Raw genomic sequence first — 19,493 nt, 5'->3', positions numbered from 1 at the left:
AAAAATCGTTCAAATTGACGTTGCGTTTAATTTATTTTTTCTGAACGAAGAGAAGAATATAAAAAAATAAAAAACCAAATAAATATTAACGATATTCGTTGCTTCTTTTTATTTATTTTTTTTTTCTCCATCAGATTTAAATATATCTTTCGTAGGAAATTCACGTTAGAAATCAAGCGAGGATAAAAAGCAAAATAAAATGTCTAACGACTCGACCAGTTCAGAATATGTTAGACGGCCGAACGAATTGGCATCACTTAGAAAGAGTATCTACACTTTGCGATAATCCAAAGTATGCCTGACAAGCGGTGCTCGATAAAACCATGTAAAACTTACATGCTCTAGCATTATACTTGCGCAATCGTCGTGTATGGAGTGATAATCCATCGTTTATTAACGTTGACATCGGGATTATAAATCCAGTACGACCGCTTTCCTTCTCGTCATTCAATAAATCCTTATGAAAGATCGGAGCTACTCGTAAATCGAATTAACGTTGCGATTAAGGTAACTACGACGACACGGCGTGGCCTTGAACGAATATCTGCATGTTCAGTCACCGTGGTTTATCCTGTAAAACGTATATATAGGGTGTCGTATTTTAAACAATACGATCAAATATCTCCGATTCTTATTGATTTTACAAAACAAATATTTCTAAACAAATAAAAATTGTTAGATCATTTTTTCGCGAGACAAAAAAAAATATTGAGCTAACTATTTCATGGAGAACGTTGTTATCCATATAAGAGAGTCAATGACAAATTTTTCTTCTTCCTTTTCTTTTTTTTTAACAGAAAAATCGATATTTCAAGCTTAATAAAAGTTGTAGCGAATATCAATCGAACGTGTACCCACAGTGTACCTTTTAATCGATATTTCATCGAGTTATGACGCTATGAATATTGACAAACTGTGTAACATCCTTTATACCTAGGTATACATTTATAATATATAACAAATATATAGAACGTTTCAAGTCTGTGAGAATATCGAACGATATTTTTCTTACGATAGTAAAATCTCGTAGTTGGAAGCATGGAGGGTTAATCGTAGATCGATAAAAGTCGAAAGGATGTCGCTAAGATCGATTTAAGATCGCTTTCAAGATCTCTCGGGTATTCACCTCGTCTCGTTCGAAGGTCGAAAGAAAGGTAAACGAAAGGTTACGAGCTCGTCGAGTCTCTCGGCACAGTAGGCACTCGAGCCGGTACTTCGTTTCTCTACCGATCAGCTAGCCAACGAAGCAGCGAGCCACCCACTTTAACCAACCACCCACGTGGATACATAAGCAATGCGCGAACACAGTCTGACTTCTAGTCTTTCTCTTTCTCTTTCACTCTCTCTCTCTCTCTCTCTCTCTCTCTCTTCGTCGTATGTATATTTGCATTCCTTCTTCTCTTTCATGTCGACCATTTCGTAGGTCATTTTTAGCCCTATTCCTTACTCTCATGACTCTGGCACGATTTTACTACGAGTCTGCATCATTCTTGTCTATTTGTAGGGATAGTAGAAAGATTGTATTCACGAGAAAAAAAGAGAAAGAAAAAGAGAGAGACGATTGATATGTGTTTGTTCGATATTAGAAATTTGTCGAGATTTTATACATACATATATATATATATGTGTGCACATTCCCAGAGCCATCTTTTATATTCATATTCTGCAATTTTTTTTTCAACTGCATCCGATAATTCGTTAATAGTAAGAAATCGGATATAACGCAAAGATAATAAGACTAGAATTTTTTTTTTTTATTAAATAGATATAACGAGACACGAGCATATCATATGTTAGAGAAGATCATGGTAAAGAGCATTAGTAATAACAATGTCTTGTAAGCCATATAAGTAGCTTCTCGAAAAAGCTTCTTATTCTTTCTTATGACCAAGTCCCAAACTCAAACGAATATAATTCGTCAGATCGTCATTTTCTCCTTACTGTCGTGCGAATACACGTAACCAAGCGGATGATCCTCGATCACGTGTGTCTACCTTTGACTCTTTCGTTTCATCTCGTTTCATTTCATTTTCATTTCGTTTTCGTCCTTTCGTTTCTTTCATTCTTTCTTTCTTCTTTCGTTCTTTCGTTCACACGTTTACGTTTGTGTCGGCACGAACAGAAGAGAACTCGTTTCTCCTTGTCGTTGTCGTTGTCGTCGTCGTCGTTGTCGTTTTCGTCGTGCAAACGAACGTACATTACCCAGAGAGGTAAAGAATAGAAGAACTGCGTGGGACGTTGACGAGAAAACCTTTTTCCTTCTTTACCTTTTAATATCGTAACAACTATGAAAGATAGTTTAAAGAATTGATTTTAAAAAGCAAACAATGTTCTTTCGTAATAAACCTTTGAAATTAGTCAATATGTTGATTCTAATGTCGAAATTTTTCAATATTACTTATATTTTCATTATTAATAATGTATTTGCTAATTTATTCCTTCGTTCAACCAATTTGTCGAGTATCCATCCGGTTGGATAAATTGTAAATATTACAAGATGTTAATTCAAAAAAAAATCTAATTTATTTTATTTTTTAATTTTCAATATATATGAATGTTTTGATATTACATAAAAAACAATGTCGAAATTTTTAATATTTTTATTATCTTTACAATAATTAATATTAAAAATTCTGAGATATTACGTTTATCAAACCTTTTGAATTTATTCAAATGAAAATTGAAAACATATTTAAATGATATTACGAAAATTTCAATATTAACTCGATATAAACAATATTAATATTCCAAATCAGATATCATTTATTAATTCATTATTAATATAATGCATACGTACATGCATGCATACATATTTATCTGATTAAACAAAAGAATCCATGAAGAAGTATGACGCAGAAATAAGAAAAACATATCGGCCTTCGAACTCTTAGCGCATTATCGGTCGTCTGGCATGCGTAATAGTATTATAGTAGTAGTATAGTCTCGGACGAATCCGCAAGCTTCGATTGGTTACGCAAGAAGCATAACACGAGCGTGTGGCACGTACGGTTGCAACGTGAATACAGTTTATGTTTGTTCCCCACCATTACCATCACTACCACCACTACCATCACCACCACCACCATCATCATCATCATCATCATCATCATCATTATCATCATCATCATCATCATCATCATCATCATCATCATCATCATCATCAAGTTCTCCAACGACGACGACAACGACGACGACGACGACGACCCTATGCGACCCGGCAGATTTCTTATGGGTAAGGAAGAGGACGAAGAAGACGAAGACGAGAAATGATGCGCTCGCTGCTCTCGAAGATGCAACACATCGAAGAGGATCGACTTCGGTGGATGTTCGGGTCGAACGACATAGCAAAATACACGACATCTCTTCGTGAGTTCTTACGAGCGTGTGCCGTGCACGATCTGCCAGCTCTGTATTTGCTTCTCTCTCTCTCTCTCTCTCTCTCTCTCTCTCTCTCTCTCTCTCTCTCTCTCTCTCTCTCTTTACACTCTCTGTGTATTGTGGGAAGAGAGAACAGCGCCAGTCGCGATACGCGCATACGTGTAAGCGCACGTTCGAGACTGCTCGTCGTCGTCGTCGTCGTCGTTCTCATCGTTCTCGTCGTTCTCGTCACCATCATCATCATCATCATCATCGTCATCGTCGTCCTCGTCCATTCGTTGTTCGTTACGTTCGTTCTCTAGTCACATTCCTATTCACGTTAATGGATTAAACATTTTTTTTCTGGGATTAATCTTATCTCGCAATTACGCAGTTCTCAAGTTCGCGCGTTCGACTCTCGAAAGGTGTTTTGTGATAGATTCATCAGTGTGGGACATATTGGATAGATTAATTACTTAACGATATCGAAGAGGAAAAGAGAAATTATTTTTATGTTCGACTTTTGTGCGATATAATCATTTTTTCTCTCTCTGTTTTTTTTTTATATCGTAAAATTTAAAAAATAATCGAAGTTGGCGTGCTTTGGGATCGATGAAAAAAAAAAGGAGAAAACTACCGTAGAAAATATTTGTTTGACAGAACGAAACGATCAGAATGACGAATGGTAGTAAACCTTTTTGATTCTCTATCGTTTTATGTAATACCTAGTGAATAATCTTATATACATATCTACCTATATAATACAATGACAACGAATGATTCTTTCGCGCTTACGAGTTAGCTAGCGAACGTAATTGTCTCCCACGAGGCTTCGTTATTTCACGCGTGCGTCGTCGCGTATTTTCTTATGAGCGCGAATGAATGACGCGAATCCGATGTTCTCAGGGACGGATATCGTTGTAACTCCGTAGTTGATTACAATAACGGCAAACGATTTCATTGCTTTTTCTTCTTTTTTTTTTCTTTTCTTTTTCTTTTCTATTTTTTCCTTCTTTTCCTTTCTTTATTTCTTTCTTTCACATACTTTTTATTCCCTTCAAAAAATTTCACTTCGAACGTATGATAAAAATAAAAAAAAAAAGAAAAGAAATATTTCATATTAGATATATTAATAACAAATAAATTTAACAAATAAAAATTCGATTACGTAAGGAAAGATTTACATAAGAAATTGTCAAAGACATTTTCCGTGATAACTCGCCAACTACGTTCGTCGGTTCGTTGAATTTCCTTTTTTTTTCTTTTTTTATTATTGTCGATGCCATTGAGAAACCGTATGGATTTTCTACGCGCGTATCGATATCGTTGCGACCGAAATATGGCACCGACGTGAAACGCGAGATGCAAAAGAACGGAAGTACCTGTCGAAAGGTAACGGATGAGAGTAGGAGGAGGAAAGAAAGAGAGAGAAAAAGAGAGGGAAAGGAAAGAGTACAGTAACGTCGCGATTTCACGTGGGTGTTACTCGGACAAGTCATATTTTAACAATAGTCTACGAAACGTGCGAAATCTTTTCCTTTTGTTTTTTTATTAATTTTTTTCTTTTCTCTTCTCCTTAGCTTTTCTTTTATTTCCTTTTATTTCCTTTTCTTTTCTTTTCTTTTCTTTTCTTTCGTATTTCATTGAAAGAGAATCGTTTTGTCTTCGAACATATATACATACATACATATATACATACTTATACACATACACACATAAATACACATATACGAGACTCGAGACGTGTGAAGGGAAGATAAGTGTTCGTGAAATTAGGACGAAGCGTCTCGCTCAATTATGATTCGAGGAGGGAGAGAGTGGTCTGTTAAAGCTTGTGATTACTTTCCGAGTTAATTACTCGACGCGAGTTTATCGTCACTGAAATCGACGGATGGAGCAGCGAGAAATCATTCGAAAAGTTTAACGAACGCGTTCGCTGCGACAACGTAATAATCGTTCGTTCGTTCGATTTCGTACGATCGAAACGAATTCGAAATCGTCTTTGATCGATATTTCTTTTCTTTTTTTTCTCTTTTCTTTATCAAACTTATACGCAACATGAATTTGTTCCAACGAGAAAGTTTACAAAGCGAGTTTCTGCGAGTTTCTGCGAGTTTCTGCGAGAAATCGGTCGACTGTTAAATACCGATAATTCGTGATATCGGGAAATTATTATTTTTGTACGATCGCTTGCATATGGCCGTACAACGATTATCGACTACGCCCGATAAAATATTATTACGTTAAAAACATAATATCCAGAGATTTTATTAGACTCGTTTACTCTCTTTTTCACTTCTATTTCTTTTTCTTTATCCTAAACTTTCATTTATCTTTCTCGATTCGAATATCATAGAAAAAAAATCATTCGATGGACATTAACTTCGTGATAAAAATAAAAATATAAAACAAAAAGGAGATAGATCGACGGACTCGAAGGATGATAGAAAAAAGAAACGACAGAGGAAGGACAATGGGAAGGATTTTTGTTGGTGAACGAAGAGAAATATAAAGGAAGAATAAAATTGAACAAGGACGGATGTTGAATAAATAAAACTAAGAAAGAAGGATAGAGTCTAAGATATTCGAAGAATTCTAATCCTCGAGACTACGTTTTCGATCTCTCTCTCTCTATATATATTACTTGCGTTTCTTTTTTCTCTTCTGTATTGAAGAGGAAAAACAGAAAGAAAGAAAAAAGATAAGACAGCAAAAGAGAGAGAAGGAGAAAGACATCGATAAAAGGAGATCGTTCGAAGAATGCCCGAGGGATGAAGGCAAAAGTATCTCGAAAAGAATTGGAGGATCTTTTTAGCGAGGTAGGCGGTAAATAATGTTCCCTTGGTGACATAGATCGTGTAGTATTGATCGATTAAACTGTATAATAACAAAAAAAAAAAAAAAGAAAAAAACATAGATATACGTAAGTATATAAAACACGTACATTAAACATACCAAAGTTTAGTCTAATGTCGACTTCGATAAAGTCAACCTCGATAAAAGAACGAGAAAGAACGCTTGGTAAATTTTATTTTGAAAACAGCAAATTATCTCAAGGACGTTCGCGATTACGTCACGTTAGCCCGATCAAAGCGAATATGCGGGATCCTCTATCTATTGAGAGAGAAAGAGAAAGAGAGAAAGAGAGAAAGAGATAGCGATGTTGTTAAAAAATCAAGTTTTATCTATCGTATAATCCTAACTCGGACTAACTCTAGATAAGTAACTAAGAGCGAACATGGAAATGAGTTGCAGCAGTTGAACGAATATTGTTAAAAAAAAAAAAAAGAAAAAAGAAAGGGTTCGCTTTAAGAATAATAATAATAATAATAACAATAATAATAATAATAATAATAATAATAATAATAATAATAATAATAACAATAATAGTAATAATGATAATGATGATGATGATAATAATAATAATGGAAAAAACAAAAGCAAATTGTATGCTTCGATCGAATAGAAAAAAAAATATTGTGGTTAAATCTTTAGCTCTCTCTTTCTCTCTCCGTTTCTCTCTCTTTCTTTTTCTCTCTTTCTCGAATTTCGTTTTGTATATCGTAACGTTGGACCAACGACGGACGATTCGGTTTCGTTGCCATTAACGATACTATCGTCGAATCGTATTACAACACGATTTTATCGTTTTACTCTCACAAAGTCGAGTGGGAATCGACACAGGCGAGAGTATTCGAGAGGCTTATCCGATTTTTCTTTCTTTCTTTCTTTTTCTTTTTTTTTCTTATTTTTTCTTTCTTTCCTACTGTTTTTTTCCTTTTTTTCTTATATGCGAAACATACAACACGCATACACGTATGTATTCAGGAACGTGTATTCTTTCTTATCAGTACATTTTTGTTTGTTTGTTTGCTTTTTTAATGTTCTTTTCTTTTTCTTTTTTCTTTCTTTCTTCTTTCTTACGAGAAACAATTCTTTGCTTTTAACAATACTTATCCAACTTCGCATAAGTGTTTTATGTTCCTTCCTCTTTTCTTTTTTCCTTCTTTTTTCTTTTTATTACGAGCAAAAATTTAAAAGTACGTCGTTTCAAGAGGATGTGTCCTTCTTTTTCTCTTGTATTTCTTTTTCTTTCTCTTTGTTTTGTTATTGTTGTCCTTTTTTTTCGTAATACATACAAATATACGTGCGCATGTATGCAGTTGTAAAGAAAGTATAAGCTCGACGAATCTACGCATTTCACAGTTTTTCCTATTTACTTCGGATGTTCGAACGAGAGATGAAAGTTTCATGAGAATTTTATGCTCCTTTCCTTCCTCGTTTCGCTTAGATTTTTCTTTTTCTTTTTCTATTTCTTTTTTTTCGAAGGAGAAAGATACGTATCTTCGTGAAAGAAGGGTAAAAGATTTTCTCGACTGGAACAGGAAGTTATAATTCAGTTACACCGATTGTATCTTTATTTTTTCGAATAGTTTATATCGAGTCGTTTGAATTTCGATCGAGGATTTTGTCATGGTACAATTTTTCTTCGATTTTGTTTGAACGCACCTTAAGGCTTCACTTTTACCCTGGCATCTATCCAAAAGAAGAAAAGAAAAGAAGAAAACGTGCATCGTGTGGTCTGTGAATTTTTGGTGCTTCTCGCGGTCGAACCTTCGTCGTTTTTTTTTTTTTTATATTAAAAAGAAAGAAGGGAAAAATAAAAATAAAACGAAAAATAAAACGAAGTAACGAAAAATTCTTTTATATCCGACAACTCGAAATTTCTTAGTTCGAAAAATATGAGGGATAATATTTTATACGGAAGTATCCTAAATACCCAATACGAAATCCGATAACAACGTATCTAAGTTGTTGCAATGATAAATAATCGATTAGTATCATGATCGTATCGATTATTATCGAAAGAAAGGAATACTCGATAATTTGATATTCTCGAATACGTATTCTTATCGATAGTCGAACAATAAAGAAATCAAATCCATTTACGGAACATTGAAAATAAATTCGAATTTCGTGCTGAATCAAGAGCGACTAACTTTAAATATTTATACTCTGTTCGATCGTATAAATAGCTTTTGTAGGCTGGCCCATCGATCCAAGGAGACGCATCGTGCGCGCGAGCGAGCGAACGAGCGAGCGAGCGCACACACAGACGTGATTTACGAATCGCAAGAATTCGAATTGCGGTTTTGCTTCGAAATAAATATCTACTATAGATAGAAATATCTTTTCGAAGAAAAAAAAAATAAAAAAATAAAAGAAGAAATGAAAAGAAAATTTAATAAAAAACATCATTTGTCTTTAATAATTTGTGCATTATTAACGTTCAGTATTAAGAAAAAAAAAAAATATTTGCATCGTCATATTAATAACGAAAGAAAAACTATCAAGATTAATGCAAATATCTTCCGAATATTTATGTAAACATTTGATACAGGAGTAAAAAATTTAACAACGATAAATCGTCTTTGCATCTTTTTAATAAGAGATTCTTTATGCATTACTGAACAAAATCTTCCGCGTTAATAACAAAAAATAAATAAATAAATAAATAAAAGAGAAAATGAGGAAAATAAAAACAATAAAAAAGAAAGGGACGATCTTTAACGTTAACGTTAACACAGGTAGAGAAAAGGAAAGACCAAAAAAAAGAGCACGAAAAATTTTATTTTGTTGTTTATTATTCCGAGTGTCCTCTTAATTAGACTTTCAAGAAGACAAGAACGTCGGGAATGGGCGTTATAGAGAGAGAGGAAGCCAACCTCACCGTTGCGTCGCCATTACTCTTATCCTAATGCTAATTGTTATCGCGGTATGTCGTTGCACAAGCGTAATTACCGCGTCGTTAGAGCAGTTACGTTTTCAGGGGTCGCGGACACGCGCACGCGATATTTTATAAGTTGCCTCGGGGTTTACGGACGGACTATTTCTAAGAGACGTACGTACATACGTCGGTTCAACCTCTCACTTATTCGCATACTAATTCCTTACGAAGGAATAATAATCATTATCAAAGACTCGATCTGTACTATAGAGATAAATAAAATTCGCATTGATACAAATTATTTACGTCGATTTTCGATTATGCAGAAATATATTTTCAATAAAGATAAAACGAACACGAGGAGAGATTATTTTTAGCGATGAATTAAAGAACACGTATGTACGTCCATACATACATACTTACATACATACATACATAGTTATTCGATAGCATTCGAATAAGATTTTTCTAGTCGACGAAGCAGACCGATCACATTCACGATAGGACGATTGTTCAAAGGCAAATATCCGAGACTAATCGAATCGTAGAGCATCGGAGAACCAATGGTAATAACTCTGACTATCGATGACGATTCGTAGATGTAAGATCCAATTCCTCAAGGATGCAAGTGTTACTTCTTCTGCCGGAACAGGCCTCTGGCATAAGATTATGCGTAACAACATGGACTATTTCAACACGGTCACCGAGTGTGCTTCGCGCGTTTTACATGCTGTAATTACGTTGGAGGAATAAGAAGAGAGATAAAGAAAGAAAAAACTGAGGGAAGAAAGAAAGAAATAAGATAAAAGTAGAGCAGTCATATAGATATACTTACATATACATATGTGTGTATATATATACACACATATATATATACATAAAAACACATATGTATATACATATAACTGTCTCGTTCGTACATTCAACAAGAAAATTTTCCGTAATCAGCACCTACCTACTATCTAGCAAATAACGTAATATATTATAATATATGATATAGAAACGTGCTGGCCTAGTACCGATTCAAATATATTACTTTCCAAGTTCGAAGAGATAAAATAGATAGATAAATAAATAAAAAGAATAAAATAAAATAAAATAAAAATTAATCTTTTAAATTTAATAACAGTTTTACAAAAAATCCTTTCTTAACGTTATCAAACATAATTAATGAATCAGAAAAAATCTTTTGTTAAAATTAAATTCATTATCACGTTGAATGTCAACTTCAGGAATCGATCGAAAATAAATCTTATCCATCCTTCTCTCTCTGTTTCTGTTGGGTCACCAGGGTGCGCGTTTCCGGGACACCTCGCAACAAATACACAAACAATGGCAGGCCGATCCAGCGAGAGCATTTCCGACCGTCGGCAGTGTCGCTACCACCGTCGGTGGTGGTTCGCCGTCTCCAGCATCGGGTGACATTTCAACCCCAAACTCAACACCCAGTCCGAGCCCTAGTCCGACCAATGGTCAACAAGTAATGGTAAGTAAAATTAACCTATTTTTTATTTTGGAAAATTAAATCTTTTGACGTCTGTAACCAATTAGACGAACAAATTGTTCATCCTAATTAACGTGTCTGGTTATCGTTATATATATATGTGTGTGTGTGTGTTTGTTTGTCTATAGTAATTAGATACATATTATATATATATATATGTATATAGGGAGAGAGAGAGAGAGATATAGATATAGATATATATACAGAAGATTATAAGAATATATTTTCCTACGTTTGTCTTATCATGAAACAAATTCAAAAGAACAGTTGTTCACTTTTTTATCTTTCTATCTCTTTCTCTCTGTCTGTCTCTCTCTCTCACTCTTTCGTAACTTAATTTGAATTGGACGACCATACTCGACTAATGTAAATTTGCCTACGAAACGAACGAGCTCTTCATAGAAAGTTTTTTTATTCTTACTCGTACGCGTTCTACGAGTTAAGAATAATAATAAAAAATATAGAATCAGAGAGAGCGAGAGCGAGAGAGAGAGAGAAAAAAAGAGACAGAGAAAGACAGACAGACAGACAGAGAGAGAGAGAGAGAGAGAGAGAGAGAGAACGAGAGAGGAGGAGGAAGGGGTGGAGAAAAGAAGTACTGATATTCAAATATCATGTTATTTTACCAAAGTGAGAGTTTCTCTTTTGTAAACGGTAAAATATCTTCTTTCTTTTTCTTCTTTCCTCTCTTTCTTTTTTTTTTTTTTTTTTATCAAGTAGAATGATATTCACGAACGAAGTAACGTGAAACGGCGACTAAAACGGCTAGCCGGAATATTATGAATCGAGGCAGATGGCGCAGATATTATCTCAATCCTCTCGTTGGAAGTGAAAAGAACGAAGTTTCCTTCGCGTTCTTCCCCTCTCTTTCTTTCTCTCTCTCTCCCTTTCTCTCCTTCTTTCTGTCTCTTTTTCTCTCAACGGTCAGAGAGGTCAGAAAAGTGCCGTGTGATAAATCACGGAATGGGATAGGCAAGATTTTCTTTTTGTTGGGTAGTAAGTGAGTTTTATCTCTGCCGCTATCCGCGTACCCGCTCATCCATACGCCCACAAATATCTCTATATTATACGATGTAAAAGAGAGGACTCCCTCTCTCTGTCTTTCTTTCTTGCAGCGTGTATAGGGCTTGGGGTAAATATCAAGAAAAAGAGAGAGAGAGAGAGAGAGAGAGAAAGAAAGAAAGAAAAAGAGAAAGAGAAGGTGAATCTACTGACGTGAGTTCCAGCGGGAATCCAAACGGATCCTGAAATTCTCTGGGGAAGGCAAAATACCGATGAAGCCTGCTGGAGTTTACGTCCATGTAGGTCAGGGTAGATAGAACCTAGAGAGAGTGAGCGAGCGAGAGCGAGAGCCAGACAGAGAGAGAGAGAGAGAGAGAGAGAGAGAGAGAGAGAGAGAGAGAGAGAGTGAGAGAGAGAGAGAGAGAGATGGAGATTGTCGAGGGTGTGCTCTCGCGCATCTTCACCATCGCACATATATACATACGTACATACATACATGGCTTTGCGTTCAATCGAGAAGCAGACAAGCAAGGGACGAAACCTATTGTTTCCCGAAGGCAAAGACTATCGGTATGCAAGTGGTACATCCAATTGAACCGTTCGGAGGGTATCAACCTTCATTGACGATGACGACGACGACGACGACGATGATGATGACGACGAAGACGATGACGACGATGATGATGATGAGGAAGACGACGACGAACCTCGTACTTCTACACGAAGTTGGTGCTGCTGGTACTGCTGGTGCTGCTGGTGGTATTGCTGGTCGCTTTTGTTTTATTATCAACGGTGACGACGAAGACGTCGTTGAGTCTCAATTCTAGGTCAGCTGTCACTAATGAGAACCTATCGAGCTTATAGAAACCAGGATACTCTCTAACTTATATACGAATATCCAGACAAATTGAATTTACCTTTTCTTCCTTCCTTCTCTCTCTCTCTGTCTCTCTTCAACGGACAATATCAAACGTTCGAAAGGAGAGCTTTTAAAGTAGATAATCGTGATTAAATGTCACTTATGTTAGATTTCTTCTCTACTTTTTTTGTCTACTCTCTCTCTCTCTCTCTCTCTCGCTCTATATTTATCTATCTATCTCTCTCTATCTATCTATCTCTTTCTATCTCTTTCTCTTCCTTTTCGTCTTTCGCTCGGTTATACGTAGATATACGTCTCAGTTTTATTGAAACTCTTTCAATAGAAGAAGAAGTAAAAGAGAAAAAAAGGAAATAGAAAAGTTTCTCTGAACTGAACGAACGAACTTCGTAGATCCTAGACCGGAAACTTTCGAATAGAGAATAATTGCTTGTTCAGCATTTTCTTTCTCCTTCTTTGATTAGTTTAATAATAAGATTGACTTCGATGAATTACTAATAGGGAAATGAGGAAAAGTTGTTACGTTATAAGTTAAAATTTTTATTTGTATTTTTGTTACGTTTTGTTTTGTTTTTCTCTTAACAACAAGAGCAATCGCAGATTTCGATGATGACTCAATCTCTATATATATACATAGAATATTTCTATATGTATATACGTCGCATCAACAACAAGGTCGGTCCTATGACATCATCGATTCGTATAATTTTCCCCGAGAAAGAACGCACGATGATCTCGGGCATGTTTCTTTTTTTGGGGTCGCAAACGCCGACCTAATTAAGCAATTATGACTACTCATCGGATATAATAACCTCGTGACTCGGATTAAGTTGACCTTGGTTAGAACGCGAGCTCGTTAAAATATCATATGATACAGATAATGAACATTGTTCCAGGTATTGCGATCGTAAAATTCTTTTTTATTTTATTTTTTTTCTTCCATATATTTTTTTTTATTTTGATTAAATTAAAACAATACATAGTATGAAAAATTTTCGTTTATGGATAGAAAAGAATGAGGAAGGAAAGATGATGCTTTGTTAGATACGAGTCCACGTAGAAGACCTCAGTGAACACAGGTCATCATCTCTCTTTCTCTCTCTCTCTTTCTCTCTCTCTCTCTCTCTCTTTCTCTTCTAATTACGTTACGCATACCACCTGAGTCGTCTTATAACGAACTACTTTGCCAAGAAGTCAGAAACTTAAGTTACCTCTATGCCGGTTGCGTAGGTCTTCTCGAGTGTACGAGAAAAAGAGAAAAAGAGAAAAAGAGAGAGAGAGAGAGAGAGAGAGAGAGAGAGAGAGAGAGAGAGAGCCTCGCCTTACCGGGTCATGATTAATCCTCGGACGTTTTTGCTAGATATAGCTAGGTACCTACTTACTTGTATCTTTCCTTCCATTGCCTACAAGTTAATTAACTCACCAGGAGTTCTTCTTCCATTGAAGTGGAGAGTTAGAATAACAGGATGGATATTATCTATCTTTTCGATAATTAACGTCTCAATCGATAGATTATATCGATCCGTTCGTACCAATCATTCCAATCGTGTCTCTATCGAAATAATCTAAACTATCGAATTAAATGATCCTCTATCGTTTAATGATATTTTTATACATTATTATAATAACAAAGTTCGTTCTCTTCCCCACCCATCTCTTCTCAATAAAATATCAAGGTGGTACAATTACGTAAGTATGTATAGGGATCGAAGCAAGCAGGTCTTTGAAAAATTTTTGCAGCTGGCATTCTCTTCCTGTTGGTCCTGTTCTTGTTGCCATCATTGAACCTGAAAAAATTTGTACGCGTGTCCTACGTCTCTTTTCGTTTGTCGTTCGCCGAAAGAAGAGGGACTGGAAAATAGGGTTTGTTAAAACGTCCAAAAGAGGACTGTGGGGGTAAGAACGTGCTGCTTAATGGTGCAGCTGGCTATACGATTTCTGTCTATCTTGTAAGGAGAGAACGGTTCTCTTTATTTTTTTTTCTTTCGTTTTCGTTTTCTTTTCTTCTTTTTCTTTTTTCTTTTTTTTTTATATAACTATGTACAAACGGGTCACCCTATTTTTCTCACTTCACAATACCGGTACCGAACGAAAGATACGTTTTTATATTACGATAGCTGATTCGAATCTAAAATCGATACTTTTTTAATTTTAAATGACAATGGTTACATGTAGTACGCGATTTGATCTCGATTTATACGGAAATAGAACAAAAAATTAAAAAAAGGAATTTAATAAAAAATAAATAAAAAGTAAAATAAAAGAATAAATGGAAAAGCAGATTAGATTAATCGAATTTTATTCAATATTTTTTCCACTGTCTCTCTCTCTCTCTCTCTCTCTCTCTCTCTCTCTCTCTCTCTCTCTCTCTCTTTATCCATCTCTCTCATGAAAATTTCTATTCAACGAAAAGTTCCGTTAAATCAACGCGAAAGTCTCGTATCAATTTACCAATAAAGTTCTTTGCCGGTTCAACGAACTATTATCGTTTTCCTATCGTCGGCCTCGATAGATCCGATCTAATCTTTCACTCATAGTTTCAAACTTAGTATCGTTTCATGATTTCCAAATAAAAATAATATCACTGTGTCTTTTAATCTATGAGAATGATTCCAATGCAAATGTTTCTTAAACGCATGTCTATATACTTATCTACAGCACAGAAATTGTTATGCAAATCGGCGATTAACTTTCTAAGCTTTCACAAAGTGACCACTATTTGGAAAGTATCCATCTCCGATCGAAACGATCCTTCTTTCCACACTCTTTAGCAACTTTACCGAAAGAGTGAAAAACGAGAACAACTAAAAAAAGAAAAGAAAAGAAAAGAAAAAAAAAAACAGAAAAAAGATAGTTCGTATTTCCAAAACAATTTGCGTGTGCGTGTGTGTTTATTGCGTGGGTGTAAGTGTGTTTTGTGCTTTCACCGAGTTGAAAACAGCAGGATGAAGTCGACGACGCAAGTTTTCGTCGTCTTAACATCTGTTAGCTCGTGCGCGTATCTACATACGCATATAAACTCTAACACAGAACACTGAGATTTTATTTATGGCACGGAAGATAGGGTTGAAGCAAAGTAAGGAAGAGAGGAAGAGAGTAAGGAAGGCTTCCTGTGTTCGATCTTTGACGCGAACGAAAGATAGGAAGATGGTGTAGTGGGGGGTCGAGATAGGATGGGGAGAATCAGGGGAGATGCTGAAGAACATTACGAAGGGACGAAAAATAAAATGAGAGAAGGGAAAGGAAGAGAATAACCAACCGCACAGAATCACTAGGACCAATGTAATCTCCTACTAGTGGATGCCTGTCGTACATCGGACATCGTAATTTCTGATTAGATTTTGAGCACTGATTAAATTTATTGATATATAGAAGTAGGAAAATCTTCTTTCTGACATTACATGTTTCGCGTTTCATCTATTAATACAATTTAGGTATACAACGCTTTAAGTACGTAAGTGATCGCTTATTTAAGTACATTAAATTTGTTTTCTCTTCGATGGATTTAATCTTGAAATTTTGTGCAACAACATTTCAACATGACAGAATAATTTTATTGTTTCTAATTTGATTGAAGTCGATATTATTATTCAAACTGACTATATATGATCTGTGTGTGCATGTGCGTTTATATTAAAATACTATTACATAGGGAGGCGTTTAATGGATACAAATGTTTACGGAAATAAGGGAAACAAGATATGCTTTTGTAATATTAAATTCATATACGAATTTTTCGTCGTATTTCTCGTGTAGGTCGTTTATCAGAATTTGGATTTTCTCGAGCCAACGGAGAATGTTGAATGAGGGTAACAGACCACCACCGTGGTGGTTCATCCTTCCGTAACAAACGATTTGTCATCTCACTATCCTTTCCTCTCCTCTCTCTCTTTCCCTCCCTCTCCCACTTCATGTATGTGTATGTGTGTCTCTTTTTTTTTGTTCCATCCAAAAGAGCAACAACAGTATAGAGGGTCGACCTTCCGAAGCTGCGACTAAGTGCATCGAAATTTATGAACCATCTCACTCCTTCGATTTTCACCTCTGGCGAGATCTCAAACGTCTTTCCGAAGGATTAATGCCTCCTTTCTCAAGCAGGATTTTCTGTTGGACGGAAGTGAAAAATGTAACGTTCCGCCTTCCTTACACCCTTTCACCTTTAGCGAATTTTATATCTATGTGTTTCTTTCTTTTTCTTTTTCTTGTTTCCTTTTTTAACTGACTTCACAATTTTGTTTCGGCGTAACTAAAAAGGAAGGACATTTAAAGTTTCCAATTTTCAAGACGTTTATTCTTTCCTCTCTTTCTCTCTCTCTCTCTCTCTCTCTCTCTCTCTCTCTTTGTTTCTCTGTTTCTCTGTTTCTCTTTCTCTTTTTCGAGGATTCACAAGCTGATTTAATTTGAACGGAGACATTCTTCCTCTCTCTTTTTCTTTCCTTTCTTTTTTCTTTTATCTCCGACAATTTTAGAAATAATACGAGGATATTAAAGAAAACTGATATTATCTAATATCCGAAGAAAAATTGTGTGACCGGTACCGAACGAATTACTCCGAATATGAAAAATTCTCGAAGATTTTAACTGGTCGGATATTCCGATCGGAGAAAAATATTCTATGATCGAGAGATCGATAACAGAGAAGTGAATTCCATCCAATAATCCTTTTACACGTCTGGCTTTTCTCGGCCAGATGAAACTTTAACGTTCCACTTTTCTTTTGCTTTTCTGAATTAATCTCTAGCCGGTGTGAACTCGGCAGAATGAGAAAAAGAGAGAGAGAAAGAGAGAGGAGAGAAGAAAAGGCAAAATAAAGTTGAAGTTTTTAGGAAGGAAGACACGTTTTTCTGTACAATTTTTTCTGTTTCTTTTATCTTTTTTTTATTCTACCCGTTTTACATTTCTGTCAGTCGATTCGAGAATTTATTTTCAGTGAACTTATATCGAAGCGAGATTCGTCGAAGAGAAAAAAAAACAGGTTTTTGGTAAATTAATGAAAGAAAGCGAAAGTGAAAAGAGAGAGAGAGGGAGAGAGAGAGAGAGAGAGAGAGAGAGAGAGAGAGAGAGAGAATGGATCGACGATCTCATCAGAATACGATCTAGAATCAAGGACAACGAAACTAAAGAGAATGAAAAAAGAAGAAGAAGAAGATCGTAAGGGAGAAGACTCAAAGATCGAGACAAATGATCCATCTCTACGAACCGGTTCACTTGATAAACGTGATACAGCGTCTGGAATCAAATTTGTATCGATAATCGCTCGACATGTCTCTTCGAATAATAATCTAAAGCTTTTCAATGCACATATATACATATGCATAAGTATACTTCGATGAAAAAGTGATCACGGCTGAGAAACGGAAAAAGAAATGACGTAAACATCCAGAAAAAGCATCATCGTCAAAATACGATAAAAGAGGAGAACAAAATATATTTTCTTGTAACAATTTTACAAGAAATTCATTTCAATTAATCAATAAATATTTTTATGATCGTAGAATCAAAATTATCTAAAAAGAAACGTCATCGTGAAAATAGGATAAAAGAAGAGAACGAAATATGTTTTCTTGAACCTCGTAACAATTTATATTCGTTTTAATTAATCAATAAATATTTGTATATAATTGTAGAAACAAAATTATCTGTGATTCTTACGATCATAAAAATGAAACGATCTACGATATTAATAATCGATCAAAAATTATTTCTCTATAAAAATTCTACATATCTATACGTTTTAAATCGGCCGATAATTTTTTCCCGCAAGTTATGAGAGAAGAAAAAGGAGAAAAAAAGGAGGAGAAGAGAAACGAAGAAAAAAAGAAAAATAAAGAAAATAAAGAAAAAAGAAATAAGAGAAAATAAGAAATAAGAAGGTATAAATCTCCGGGAAATCTCTCGCAAATTCAGTCAGATATAATTCGATTAATCTCAGATGATCCCGAATTCTTGAGATCTCGATTTGTTCACGAGTCAACGCGTCGGGATTATCCTTCGACGATATCGTCCTGCGTCTTTGCGAGAAGGATTATAATTATTGAAGAGGAAGGAGGAAAAGAAAAAAAAGAAGAAAAAAAAGAAGAAAAAAAAGAAAAAAAGGAAAAAAAATCAAGAAAAAAAAGAAGAAGAAGAAAAAAAAGAAGGAAAGACGAAGAAGGAGTAAGGATGGAATTTGCAAGGAGTCAGAGTCATAGTCAGAGTAGGAGTAGGAGTAGGAGTAGGAGTAGACGTGGGGGGTAGAAAAGAACAGAAGGATAAGAAGAGGAAGAAGAAGAAAAGAGAAGAGAGAGTATGGGGCGCGAAGAGAGAAAAAGAGAGAGAGAGAGAGAGAGAAAGAGAGAGAGAAGGATGAAGCAATGCGCTTGCGCACTCGTTCTTCAGCTTTCGTAGCTGTCGCTTCGCGCTTCTGACGCGTCTGACGCTTTCAACATAGCGTCGGTTACGTTACCCTGGCCAAATCGTAAGACCCACCAAACTCTTATCTCTTATTGATTCATAAATCATCATTATCGATCAAGTGTAATACCTGTGTCTGGTGAAGATTATTATTTCGTTATTTCTTGTTTTTTTTTCTTCATTCTTTTTTTCTCTTTCTCTGCTATCTTTTTTTTGTTTTTCTTACCCTCATAAATTTTCGAAAAGAAAAGAAGAAGAAGAAGAAGAAAAATGTTTGAAGGTGATCGGAAGAAAGACGACCACATTTCTTTTTACGAAGGGATTTAATTAAAGGGAAGACGTTCATATTTATCTACTATGATTACTTTCCAAGGACGAACGAACGAAATTAATAAGTCAACGATAAGGAATTTTATAAGGATTTATTGAGATATATTAAAAAGATGTTGTCAACCGTTGTTCGTTGCCACGGTGATGCTGCGGTCCATCGGAATTATCGACTCGTCACATTGGTAAGTGTCTCTCTTTTTCTTCTTCGTGTTTAAAACTTCGCGGGGATAATATCTAAAAGCGTCTGCGCATTTTACTTGATATCTATATATATATTCATACATTGAGAATAAAAGAGAGGA

General features: G+C 35.3%; 1 protein-coding gene across 12 annotated transcripts in view; it reads left to right on the top strand.

The window, feature by feature from the left end:
- LOC127069508 (tensin-3) overlaps positions 1-19,493 on the top strand; it is a 157,294-nt gene that overhangs the window by 80,385 nt on the left and 57,416 nt on the right. For 8 of the 12 annotated variants that reach the window (XM_051006613.1, XM_051006618.1, XM_051006604.1 and 5 more), the window contains one exon: positions 10,377-10,571. In XM_051006613.1, coding sequence (XP_050862570.1) covers positions 10,377-10,571 — 195 coding nt within the window. Of the gene's footprint in view, positions 1-3,512; positions 5,178-5,713; positions 6,177-10,376; positions 10,572-18,087; positions 19,374-19,493 lie in introns of those variants that run through there. The other 4 variants (XM_051006634.1, XM_051006627.1, XM_051006619.1 and 1 more) reach the window with 4 other exon arrangements.

Source organism: Vespula vulgaris, chromosome 1 (assembly GCF_905475345.1).
Source record: "Vespula vulgaris chromosome 1, iyVesVulg1.1, whole genome shotgun sequence".
NCBI lineage: Eukaryota > Metazoa > Arthropoda > Insecta > Hymenoptera > Vespidae > Vespula > Vespula vulgaris.
The sequence above is the reverse complement of the archived record's forward strand: the minus strand, read 5'-3'. Positions and strand labels throughout refer to the sequence as shown.